General features: G+C 43.4%; 2 protein-coding genes across 12 annotated transcripts in view; one reads left to right on the top strand and one right to left on the bottom strand.

Moving 5' to 3' along the window:
• Positions 1 to 5,634, top strand: part of SDCCAG8 (SHH signaling and ciliogenesis regulator SDCCAG8) — a 247,055-nt gene extending 241,421 nt beyond the window's left edge. For all 9 annotated transcript variants that reach the window (XM_043924028.1, XM_043924026.1, XM_043924027.1 and 6 more), the window contains one exon: positions 5,282 to 5,634. In XM_043924028.1, coding sequence (XP_043779963.1) covers positions 5,282 to 5,311 — 30 coding nt within the window. In that variant the 3' untranslated portion in view covers positions 5,312 to 5,634. The remainder of the gene's footprint in view (positions 1 to 5,281) is intronic.
• Positions 5,244 to 12,525, bottom strand: part of AKT3 (AKT serine/threonine kinase 3) — a 272,806-nt gene continuing 265,524 nt past the window's right edge. For all 3 annotated transcript variants that reach the window (XM_043924030.1, XM_043924029.1, XM_043924031.1), the window contains one exon: positions 5,244 to 10,814. In XM_043924030.1, the coding sequence (XP_043779965.1) occupies positions 10,729 to 10,814 (86 nt within the window). In that variant the 3' untranslated portion in view covers positions 5,244 to 10,728. The remainder of the gene's footprint in view (positions 10,815 to 12,525) is intronic.

The following is a 12,525-nucleotide window of genomic DNA, read 5'->3' as shown; positions in this document are numbered from 1 at the left end:
CAAATTGTTGTTTTTTTGTTTTTATCCTGATTTTCACCCGAATTGTCAGTCTCAAAAATAAACACTGATACATTCCCAGAAAATATTTTTCAAATAAAAACTGACTCTGTTAAAGTTTGCCCTGATTCTTTCAAAACTGTGTACAAGACACTGTCAACCGAAGTGACTTGCATATTTTTTTAAATAAACTTGAACATATGCAGCTAAAATGTCATTAACTCCCTGCTGCCTGAGTGTTGTAAAAGAATGACGTAAGACCCCCTGGTGCCACATTTCTAACATAGGGGTCTTGTGACCCTCAGGGAAGCTTCCTCAAGCAACTCAAATAGCATAGTTTAACTTTTTCTTTTTTTCAACTGAAGGCCCTGCGTGTAATTAATATTGAAAAGTGCATACAGCTTTATTGAAGCCAAACTTGCTCTTCTGCTAACAGTTCACTTTGTCCAAGAGTGAATAATTTCAGAATAAGACTTATGGAAGAAAAATACATTGAATTTAACATTGCTTCAGATACATTTGCTCCACTTATTGCTTCCCGAGTCAGACATTACATTTTGCAATATAAATTCACAATCAAGATTTTAAAGGGAGCTAAATATTTTAATCCAATTAGACAAGTGAACAAAACACTGAATATTACATGTAGTGTAGATAAGTGGTTCTTGCCTTTAAAAGACTGTAATTCCGTCACATTACAACCCCAAATGTCAATGTTGTCTTTATTTTTAACGCTTTCAAACATGAGGCAGCCAGAGGCTCCATTCTCTGCTGTTGGTGACACTGTCTGTCCTTTGGGAAATTCTTAAAAATCTATTTACCATGGAAACACGGTTCGTACAAAACACAGACCCCTGCCCATGTGCCCGGGAAGTTTCTTGTGACTCATGGGATTCAAGAAAGCTGGAAGATGACAAAGTCGGGATCCCGCGGACTGTGGCAAGAACCGTTGTATGTGTTGGAGTGTGCTCTGGGGAAGAGATGGTGAGCAGATGCCAGTCATTGGCTAGTGGGTCCGCCCACCTGACCACTCCTGTCTGTGCATGGGGTCCTCTGCCTTCCCCCCATGTCTCAAGTCTGAAGTCCACATAGAGGTGCTGTTTTCCAGGAAGCTAAGGAATCACTGTGTTCACCTTCTTTCTGCAAGAAGGTCTGTCCTGTCTCTACCGGTGCTGTCTTCTGGCTTCTGCAGTTCTTTTCCAGTTCTTTGCCTGGAGGTGGCAAACCCAGGCTCCAGAGTTCAGGGAAAATGGAGCTTGAACTCTGACTGCCACAGAGCTTTCATTGTCTGGGGCCCAGCCGGGCAGCCATGGGGGAAGAACAAAATGAGGGTCTGCGGCGACCTTGCTGTGAACTCCGGCCCATTTGGCAGCTGCGCCAGCTGGAGGGGGAGGCAGTTCATCCAGAGCTTCGGTGACTTGTGCAGGGCAGAGGCAGGCCCCTCTTGACCTGGAGTCCGCGACCGTGAGCCCTGTGCTGGCGGAGAACTGCCTTCTAACAGGTCAGTGGTCACGTCTGAGCCGCATTTCCAGAGTTCCACAGAAGGACTGGGGAGGACAAGTTAATGACCATCCATAGGTCACATGGCTTACATAGTCCAGGTTGCCTGATATATTTGACTGCTGCTTAATCCCACAAACACCAAACTTGGTGGCTGTTTCACTAAGTTGGTTGGAATAGCATTAAAAAGAGCCTGGACTTTGAGGTCAAACTGCCTGGGTTCAAATCTCAGTTCTGGACCACTTCAGTTAAGTTTTTAGCTTCCACATCAGTTCATCAGTCAATTTCTGGTTAAAAAAAAAATCAGTAATAGAACCAGCTTCCTTTTAAAAGGGAGCTCTCTGCATTCCCAGAGCCCAGCAGAGAGCATCCACCAGGGTGGCACTGAGGTCACTGTAGGCTTGAAAGGGCCACTTGGAGAAATCACGTAACATCTTTCTGCACAGGTGGAAAAATCAGGCCCAGAGAGGTGGCGTGAATAGAGCTGGGAAGTGAATGGGCAGAACGAACTTCCAGACTGATGTTCATTCCCTGGGCCTTGGGCTGCACAGAAGGGGGACGTGGGGGTCTTCTCTCCCAGGCAGCGCCTTGGAGCTGGGCCCCAGCTGAGCAGCTACAGAGCTGTGGCCTGGCTCCCGAAGTGGGGGCAGCAGGAGGCAGGTACTAGAGGCTTCCCTGGAGCTCTGTCAGCTGAGGCCGAGCTCTGAAATACCCCCCATGGAGGCTGGGGGAGGGATTCTGTCCTCTTGAGTTAAAAATAGATGCTCTTCTGCCAGAGGCCTGAGGAACAGGTTCATTTTTTTTTTTTAAATCCTGGTCAAACAGAGACAGAAGATGTACACATGAGCAAAGGAGGGAGCTAGGAAGGGAGATATTCCACTTGAAGGGGCTGGTAAGAAAGAGGCCAGGTCGAGACGCGTAGAGAAGAGACAGATGGAAACACGGGGCAGGCCAGGTCTGAGCATCCCCTTGAGGCCTTGCTGGTGCCGCAGTGTCCCTGGGCCACAGGCTTGGGGAAAAAACAGAGAAGGCTGGGTTGGACCCCAGGTGTGGTTGCTTGGGGAACAGTTCAGATCACCCAGAGAGACTCATTTTTTAAACTCTGAATTAAGTTAAACTTCAGTAAAAAATTAGATGCACAAGTCAGGGTTTGTGAAGAGAAGGCTCCGTTAGTGTTTAAAAAGAAAACGAGTCAGGGATACTGGGCTTGCAGTTGGGGAGCATTTATGTCATCTGTGGACAACCCTTCAGAGGAGCGGCTGCCAGGGGGGCTGTCAGCCCTCCGCCCTCCTCGGAGCAGCCACGAACTGCAGGTGTGGCCACACCATCCACAGGCCATGGCGAGGGGCCTTGGTGACAAGTCTGCAGGCACAGTGATGGGAAGAGGGTGGCTGAGGGCCCCAGCCACAGTTCACACTGGCTGTGTCCCACATACAGCCAGACCATGACCACTGTGGTGTGGATGATGAGACACCTTTCTGGAACTAGGCACGGCTGACGTCCTAAGTGATGGCAGATGAGTAGATGTTAGTAGTGTAGTGTTAGTTGTTCAGTTGTACCCAACTTTTTGTGACCCCATGGACTGTAGGGCTCTTTTGTCCACAGAATTCTCCAGGCAAGGATACTGGAGTGGGTTGCCATTTCCTTCTCCAGGGGATCTCCCCAACCCAGGGTTCAAACCCGGGTCTCCTGCATTGCAGGCAGATTCTTTACCATCTGAGCCAAGCAGGGCAGAGCCAGATGTTGGCAGTAACTAAAGCTTCTTTCTCTCTGGACATGCTCACGGTTACGGGGAAGAACCAAGTAACATTCTTTACTAAAGATTCAGCCACCTGAGGGTGACACCAGAGCTGGTTAGCAGGACAATGACGTTATAGGGTAAATTATTCATTCAGTCACATTTGCTGAGTGCTCGTGATGCATCAGGCAATGAACAGGAAGTTCTGTGATATAAAAGCTTTGCCAAACCAAACCAAAGAAAAAACCTTTGATTGCTCCCAGGAATCTCAGGTTGACCCCTGCAGGAGCACTAGCAGGAATGGGCCAGGTTCCTGAAGAGACTCGTGTGAGAAATACCTGTTTCCTGGAGCCTGGGTTTAAAAAAATTCTGCAACATGGTTCCCTTCTACTTAAGGTCTTTACTGTCCTGTGTTGTTCACGTTATAGGTGTTGTGTTTTCCACCTCAAGTGGAAATTTTTTTTTTTAAATGTGTCTATTGTGGTTTATACTTATCCTTGTAGTCAAAGATGTCCTCGAATCTCTAAAATTAGAAAGTAAGCCACCTTCTCCAGAGAACATGGTGGGCAAGCAGTCTGCCCAGCTAGGAGACAGGTGGGCCATTCAAGCCCTTCATTCACTGATCATTTCCGTCAGGACCAGAAGGCCAGTCGGCTCATGGAGATCACGTGTTTGATGCAAACAGGGGCACACTTTCTGCAACGGCAGGGCTCTGGGGCTCCCTGGCCTCCCTGTGGCACTCCAGGGCCCCGTGAGCACCACAGAAGAGGGCCCGTCCACCTCCCCAGCCCCCAGAGAGCCACGTACAGACCCCACATGCTTCCTCACCATGCCTGGGGCCTCCCGCTGTGTGTGATTGGGGGTGCACACCTGAGAGTAATCACCGTGTCAAAACTCAGACTTGCTCATAAGAAAATCACGAGTGTCTCACACTGGGAAATCTACTTGACAAGTAAACATCTTCTCATTTTTTAAAAAAGGCAACCGACTAATTTTCATATTTTTCTTGTGCAAACTGATTTGGTTTCACTCACTGTCCTATCTTGGAAATCCTCCACAAGTAATAGTGGCTTAAGCTGGGGAGACAGGAGCCCTGTTCAGCACAGGCAATCTTTGCTGGGGAGTGTAGAGCCCACTTGCTTTTCTTGAAGACGACTCTCACCCAGCCAAACAGAGACCAGATGGGCCCAGATCCCTGCATTACCTTCCCATTTGTCTCTTGAAGTGAAAACTGGGATTTGGTAGTTATCACTTTAGCCCTCTGTCTAGTCCCTGTCATCCTGGTGACCTCACGCTCCTAGAGGGCAAGTCGTCTTCCCACACAGAGCACAGCAGTTTCCTGAGAAGTGTCCTGCACAGCATTAACCATCTCCAGTGGTTCCTGACATGGTTTAAGCTGATCTCAACAGCCACCTCAGCCAGGACAGGCAGCAGTATTCAGTACTTCACTAACCTGCGAATCCCTCAACCCAATTCTCCTGAGCTAGTTTTGAAACATTTATTCCTGTTTAAAACCAAGAGACCACATCTACCAAGTTCCCTCTTCCAGCATGTGGGAGGTGGTGTCCGTATGAAAATGCCTTTATATGTGATAAAACACACTACATTTAAACATTTGGAGGTGTTAGCTTGTATCACTTCACCAGGAATTTCTTAGGGACACTGAGTCTACATCCTGGTTTTCTTTTTTCTTTTTTTGGTCTAGTTTTACTCTAATTCTGAGCAGTTTTCAGTAAACAGTTCCTGGCACAAATCCATGTCTCCTTTCTCCTGTTCACAGGGGAAGAGATGGGTCTTTGGCTGTTTTCTGTCTTCAGACACATACATGTCTGGAATATAGCTTGATTTCAAATTTAAAACATTAAAATAAGAGTTCACCTTATACACCTATAGACTTTTCATACAATTGGTTACATACAACTATATGTTTTTGCAAAAGAATTTCCTCCAAAAACTTGGAAAGAGGTCACTAAACCAGCAAGAAGACAAATCACATTGAAGAACATGATCTATTTAAACTTACTTTTTATTATCATTTTTTTCCAGTTACCCAGCATGCCACAATCTGATTGCTGACCTGGATGAAACAGAGTGAAATAAATGATTTACAAAGAGATATTTACATTCATCTGATTTGTACGTAATATGCCACAATGCACCGCGACCTTCCCAATGGACCCCACCTCAGACTGCGGTGGGCTGCGTCGTCATCGCCACATTCATTGCCAAGCGGTCCCTGCAGGACGGACGGGCTGGAGCTGAAGTCTGACACTAGATGAGGAGACCTCCTGGTGTATGTTTTCAGAAAAGGCTTGAAGTTATTATGTTTTTATATCTGCTCATTTGTATGCTCTGTTACACATACGAATTTCAATAAATGAAATTTTTGAAGACTCGAATTGAAATGTTTCCTTTATATCTTGTAGTGATGAAAAAAACACACCAAAAAAAGGCACATATTTTTTAACTAGGCTAAAGGGTATTAAGGACCAAACCTTTTTCCTACCATCCATGTTTCTTTCCCTCTTGGTGATCTATACATATTACCCTCCAGCTTTAATTACTTGTCATCAACATCTCATCAGACTCCACTGTTTATCATCGTGCTCACTTGTGCACAATCAGAAGACACCAGGAAGCACTAAGCATTATCCTCTCCACTCTGCTAGCGACAAAAACAGACAAAAAGCATCTTTGGCTTGGTGGTGTCATGTTTTTCCTTCAATATGAGTAACTGAGAGGAGCCTAAAAACGTACTCAGTGAAATTACAAAATTTACTTAAGTTCTATCAAACATCTGTACACAGATCATTATTTTAGTTTAAAATAGTATTTCTACTATACACAATTAAGCCCTCGAATGCTTCAAAGTAATACAAATGGGCACTGAAAGTGTTATGTTGTCCTTGAGGATGACAAGGAACACTGAGGGCAAGGCTGCAGTCGGGACCAGTCCCTAACCTCGGGCCGTTCTCCCTGGCACAGACCTATCATCATCGTCATCACATCACCATCATGGCCTCTCAGATGGATGCGGACTAGGCTCCAGAGGCGGTGGGATGATACACCCGCAAAGACCATCCGAGTCTCTTGAGCATGGACAAGGTTCAAGCCTGAAAGAACAGAACTTCTATTCAGATTCAGAAGTTTTCTTGATTTCATCAACTGTGCTAGACATCAAGGTTGTCACGTAAGATATATTAATTGTCCCTAATTCTATTTCAGGGACAGTAAATAAATTATACAATATTCTAAAAATATAGCACCTTTAAAGAATTATAGAGGTCACTGTATGTAAGCCTCCTGGATCTGTCAACCCCAGTGGTTTTGAGAGAAGAGCACGTGTTAGAATGCCCTCCGTTTGGCTGTGTGACACACACATACATGTTTGACCAACTCTGGTCCCAAAGCCGTTCCTCTATCTGGCTTAGTCACAGGAGCAAAGCCAAGGTTCATCAATAGTAGGTTTATGAGGTAAAATCAGAAAAAGGCCCCATCCAAAATGACCCTAGGTAAATCAGACTGTAGTCCAACCATCCTACCCATCTATTATCCATTTCTATGTTGGTTAATCTGCCATGAAGTTTTAAAAATATACTCTTAAGAAAGGAAGTATGCAGAGCAACACATAATCAGGAAGACACTGCTGATGAGCTACACTCCTTAAGAATTCTGGGTTCAAACCACCTGATGTGAGGACTATTAGGGCTTAACAAATCTCCACAAAGATCAATCTCCAGCTTCACAGATCTCTTCTAGACCCGCTGCTGAGAAGTCAGCATCCCCCCTTTGGAAGCAGCCCTTTTGTACAGTTGCACTATTGCCATTTTATTGAAGTAGTAAAACAACCCTGTGTGTTTTTCGAGCTACAAGAAATTTACATACTTTCCTGTTTCCTAGAATGCAGTAATACCAGGTGGACCTATTAAATCTTTTCAGAAAAGAAGGATATTTAATTTTCTGAGATTACAGAACCACATCCAACAACAATAAACAGAGAAGTAGCAGATTGACATAGTGCTTTATTTAAGCTGTCTGTACGAAGGAAAATAATGTGCGTCCCTATCATATACGTGTAAAAATACTAAGGATGTACAGTGTACAAAAACAGTTTCTTGTAGTTATTTCACATCCTTGTGGGTCATATACTTAAGGAAAGAAACAGTTTTAGTATGACCAACAGTAAGAGTAAATACAGTTTCTGGGGTTCGTAGTTGCGTCTGCTTAAAATCCTTAACCAGATGACTAGATCTTGTGCCGATCTAATGAAAGAACTAGCAAGGTCAAGAAATGTCACAAACTATAAAGCTACAGGGAGGTAATTCAATTACCAATTTAGAGGTTTTTCTTTTTATTTAAATAAATACTTTACATTTCATGCTTGCCTGTAATGCACTACCAGGAGCAAGATAAGGAAATTCTACTGTAGACAGTACAAACAGTAGCAGCGAAGTGTGTACACTGACGTGTAATAGAAAGACCCTGCAGTTAGTAAGGAAGGCCCTTACTATGGACTCTAAGAGAAGCAAGTGGCCCCTGCAAGAACAGTCAGCTTTGAGAAGCTGGAGATCGGGTATGGGAAATGGGAAACACTGGAATAATGCTATGGAGTTAGTGTGGAAAGCAAAGCTCTGAGCAGCCCTGCCAGAAATCCACGCAGAAACGGCCGGTTTCCTCCAAGATGGCTGCATTACGGCCAAGAGGCAGACTTCGTGCAAGTCGGTACAGGAATGAGTCTGCAAAGCCTGAACTCCCGCCATTCCAAAGAGTGACTCCACGTTCAGGCCTTTCCATCTGCCAGAATCCAAAACTTCAGCTATGGGCAGACACGAGGGAAGTTTTAGAATCTCCTTCTACACGCAGTTTCTGTTTCTCTCTGTTCTTCCATGTCAGCTGACTGAGATCAGAGAATGAAAGTAAGGGATTCTCAAAATCAAAGCCAAGAAAACACCCTGTGTGCCACTAATGGCATCTCAGAGGGTGCCCCAGGCACCAGCTGGGGACGGAGGGCCGTGCAGAGTGGCCAGCCTGGGGCACAGTCAATGCTGTCATTATCCATAGGAAGTGTCCTTGGCCAAGGTCATGGAAATCACCTTAAGATTTGGGGGGGAAAAAAACAAAACAAACAACCCAAAACCAAAACCATCTGTGTGCTAGTGTATGGTATTATACTTTCCCTCTGCAGAAATGAATGTTCTGAATGCCAGCCAGCCTCAGCTTTCCTCTCTTCCTCTCGCCTGTTTCTTTTTCATATAATGGATGCAAGACAACTTACAGGACATACCTTCTAGTCTACTTCCTTGTCAAAGTGAAACATTCAACATAATTCCAAGTGGAAAAAAAAAAGGTTGAGCTATATGTGTAAGTAAGAATGAACTACCATTGACTGTAACTTCCTACTCAGTACTAAGGATGAACTTCACTCAGATAGAGATATGAAAAATTAGGATAAAATCTATGTCTGAATATGTCTTAGCTGCCTTAGTAAAATGCCCTTTAACCCCCTGTCAGTCCCAGTGGTCCACCCACCGCCAGCAGTGGTTTCATGTCTATAAACCCACACTTCCAGCGTCAAGAGGCTAAGACATCTGCATATGAATATGATTCATCCCACTTAGAAAGTCACTTGCTCTTTCATACAATGCAATCATAACACTACGGCACGCTGTAGTCTTCCATTTGGGAGCTGTCAGATAGTTTAACTAAAATACATCTCCACGATGGCTCCATGGAGTCAGGAGGCCTCCAGCTTGCCACAAGGGCCCCCTGCCCCCTGGACTTCATAGGTTGCTTTGGAAAATGTCAGCTCCTAGCACCAAAGGGTTTAATCTGAAGATCATCATTAATGAAAGAGAAAGATGAGGTTTGCATACATGTCCCCTTTCAGTGAGAAATGTTGGAATTTGAGGACATGAGTATATACAGAAAAAGAAAAGTCAGAGGTGTTCTTTTTTGTTTTGTTTTTCTCCCTGATGGCTTAATTCAGTGATAAATGTACCATGATCAGAATAAACACACCAGGTCCTTATTCTTTACTGCCCACTTTGTAAATACTTGAGATGTGTTCATTTTGCAAAATAAAGTCCATTTCTTATCATCCAGGTCTCAGTTTTCTTCATTATATTATGTTGCCAGGCCATCATAACCTTTCAATTCTCAAAATAGCAAATATAACATCCATTTGTTTCCACCCCTTGGCATAGATAGTTGAGGATTTCTCATTTTTAGCACCAAGGGGTTGAATGACAGCATCTCTTCTCCCAAAGCCAAATTCTAATCTATATGTACAATTTCAGAGCCTCATCAAAAATTTTTTTACACAGGAGAAAAAGTGCATGAGTCTCACTGGCGTGTACATTCTTTGCACATGGGTCAAAAGAAACTGCAGTAAGTCTATTTTACGTAAGTTGGAGCTGCATTTGCTAACATGACATACAGTTCTCATCACTAAAAAATAAATACTACTGCAATATAAACAAAATCATAAAAGGACATTCGAAGTTTTAACATCTGAGAAAAAGCTATTTCACGTAGAACTGAAAGTAAAACAAATCGAAACAAATGAGGTGAACACCTGTTCACCTCGGTGTACAGATTTTGGTGAAAAACAGGATCGTTACACCTGTCTACATTCTTCAGCCATCAGAGGTGATAGTATCAGGAAGGGGAAGAGGTTTCCAAGCACAGGGGAAATAAAATGCTCTCTGGTGCAAATCATGTCAGAGACCCTTACGTCACCTACTCTGCTGTGCACACACTTCCTTCCTTGGCAGAAGGATGTTCCTTTGCCAATAAGAGCCTGCGAAATCTGGACATCCACGTGGAGCACCAGGCTTCCTCTGCAGTACTGAACAGGAATTTAAATTTACAAATGTATCTGTCTATCTTAACAGTTGTTCAGTCCTTCTCTCAAATGCTTCCTAATGAATTCCAGCCGGATCTTACTGATACATACCTATTTTATGCACTCAGCTGATATGCTTTACTAAGATTCTGCATATGCACATCACCACGCTTCCACAGTTGCTTGTTCTGAATTAAAAACTAAATCTTCTTAGTCTAATTAGTTTTTGATTTATCGTCTAGAAAGTTAAAAAATGTACCTAGAATCATTTAGCCTTCACTGTTAGGGAAAAACAAAAATTAAAAGATCAAAAGATGACAGTTGGTGCACAAATGAACAATGGTGGGCTCATGACTTTCAAGGATTGTAAAATTACCTCTTAAAGTTGCTATAATAGTAAGACAGTAGCAGCAACAGCATGAGACCTTAGACTGAGATACAATTTCATGCAAAAACAAAAATGTCGAGTGTGTCTGCGTATATGTGTATTCTCATGTGTGTGAAAGGCGGCGAGGGGTGAAGACCTTGGACTGGTCTGGGATGTCTGAAGGTGCTCCTGCATTTGTAAGAGTTAGGACTGCTGTGATGTCCAGGAATCATTTTCAGTAATAAACCTAAGATGACAGTGAAGTAGCAGAAGTAAAGAGACTTATTCTCGTCCACTTGCAGAGTAGGAAAATTGAGGGAAGTGCGGCCGCCTCTCATTGTCCATGCAGTCCATACCGTCCTCATCATCTGTGGGCAGGAAACAGCTATTTTAATTTTACATTAATTTTTTGCAACATAATCTCTGGTCTATATAGCTCTAACTCCTAACAAAATAAAGATTAACAGAGGCTAATGCTCCCAGAATCTTGTGTCTCTCAATAGAACATACAATGGATATACTTACCTCAAAAACCATCTCATTTTCAAACATATAATCTATGAAGAAATAATATTGTCAAATCATTTCCTTCACGATACTAACATGACACTAACAAGACTCAAAACTGTGAAAAACTATTGAAGAAAAGATTCATGTCAATGTATGGCAAAAACTACCACAATAGTGTAAAGTAATTAGCCTCCAGTTAAAATAAATAAATGAAAAAAAAGATTTTTAAAAATAAAAAGGAACAAACGATCTTCAGTTACCTTTAATTTCATGAAATCATGCTGGTCAAAATTACGAAGTCAAAGAATCCTACGGCACTCAAAGTTATCTGCTAATATTTCCAGTATCAATCTGTCTTGAAATACTTGTATTTCTTCTTCATGGCACTTTCGGTGTGATTGCAAAATTAAGTTTATTTGTGATTCCATTTCATCTGAGCCCCTGATTACATGGTTAAGATTTTACATTCTTCTTCTTTTTTTTTTTTTCCATTCACCTCTATCAGTTGGAGGCTAACTACTTCACAACACTGTAGTGGTTTCTATCATACATTGACATGAATCAGCCATGGATTTACATGTATTCCCCATCCCGATCCCCCCTCCCACCTCCCTCTCCACCCGATTCCTCTGGGTCTTCCCAGTGCACCAGGCCCGAGCACTTGTCTTATGCATCCAGCCTGGGCTGGTGATCTGTTTCACCCTAGATAATATACATGTTTCGATGCTGTTCTCTCTACATTCTTTACATCTAATACCTGCTCTAATTCATCAATCCTAATTTTCATATGATAAAACTTTAAACTAGAATAAAGAGAGTAAGTCAAGGAAAGAAAGGAAAAGATGTAAGCATCTTAGGTACTAGTTCATCAGGAAACAAACTGAGAGATTTGAAAGGCATGGAAAGAGACTGTTTTCACTTAAGCAGTTCCTCCCTTTGCTCCTCTCTTTTTTCTTGCATTCGAAAGACTACAAAGGCTCACCCAACCTTTTCCCATAACTATTCTGATGATTAAAATCTTGCAGTGTCAGAATGCTCTTCCTTCTTTGGGTCATGAGTTCAGTCACTTGGCCCACCACATTCCCTGTGCATCTGTTCTGGGCTCTGAACAAAGTCCCTCCTGTCCTTGGGGCTCACTGTCTGCAGGGGAGGTGCCCCATTAAATCCCTCTGCTCTGCTCAAAGTGCCTTTGGTCATATGCTATCCTATATGAAACAAGTGCTGCTGCTGCTGCTGCTAAGTCGCTTCAGTCGTGTCCGACTCTGTGTGACCCCGTAGACGGCAGCCCACCCAGCTCCCCCATCCCTGGGATTCTCCAGGCAAGAACACTGGAGTGGGTTGCCATTTCCTTCTCCAATGCATGAAAGTGAAAAGTGAAAGTGAAGTCGCTCAGTCGTGTCCGACTCCCAGTGACCCCATGGACTGCAGCCTACCAGGCTCCTCCGTCCATGGGATTTTCCAGGCAAGAGTACTGGTGTGGGGTGCCATTGCCTTCTCCGATGAAACAAGTGAGAGTCTTTCAAATACCCAACCTTCTTTCCTTCCAGCAAAATAATTCCCCTTCCTCGA

This window comes from Cervus elaphus, chromosome 14 (genome assembly GCF_910594005.1).
Source record: "Cervus elaphus chromosome 14, mCerEla1.1, whole genome shotgun sequence".
In the NCBI taxonomy this organism is placed as follows: domain Eukaryota; kingdom Metazoa; phylum Chordata; class Mammalia; order Artiodactyla; family Cervidae; genus Cervus; species Cervus elaphus.
This window is presented reverse-complemented; position numbering and strand designations above follow the sequence as displayed.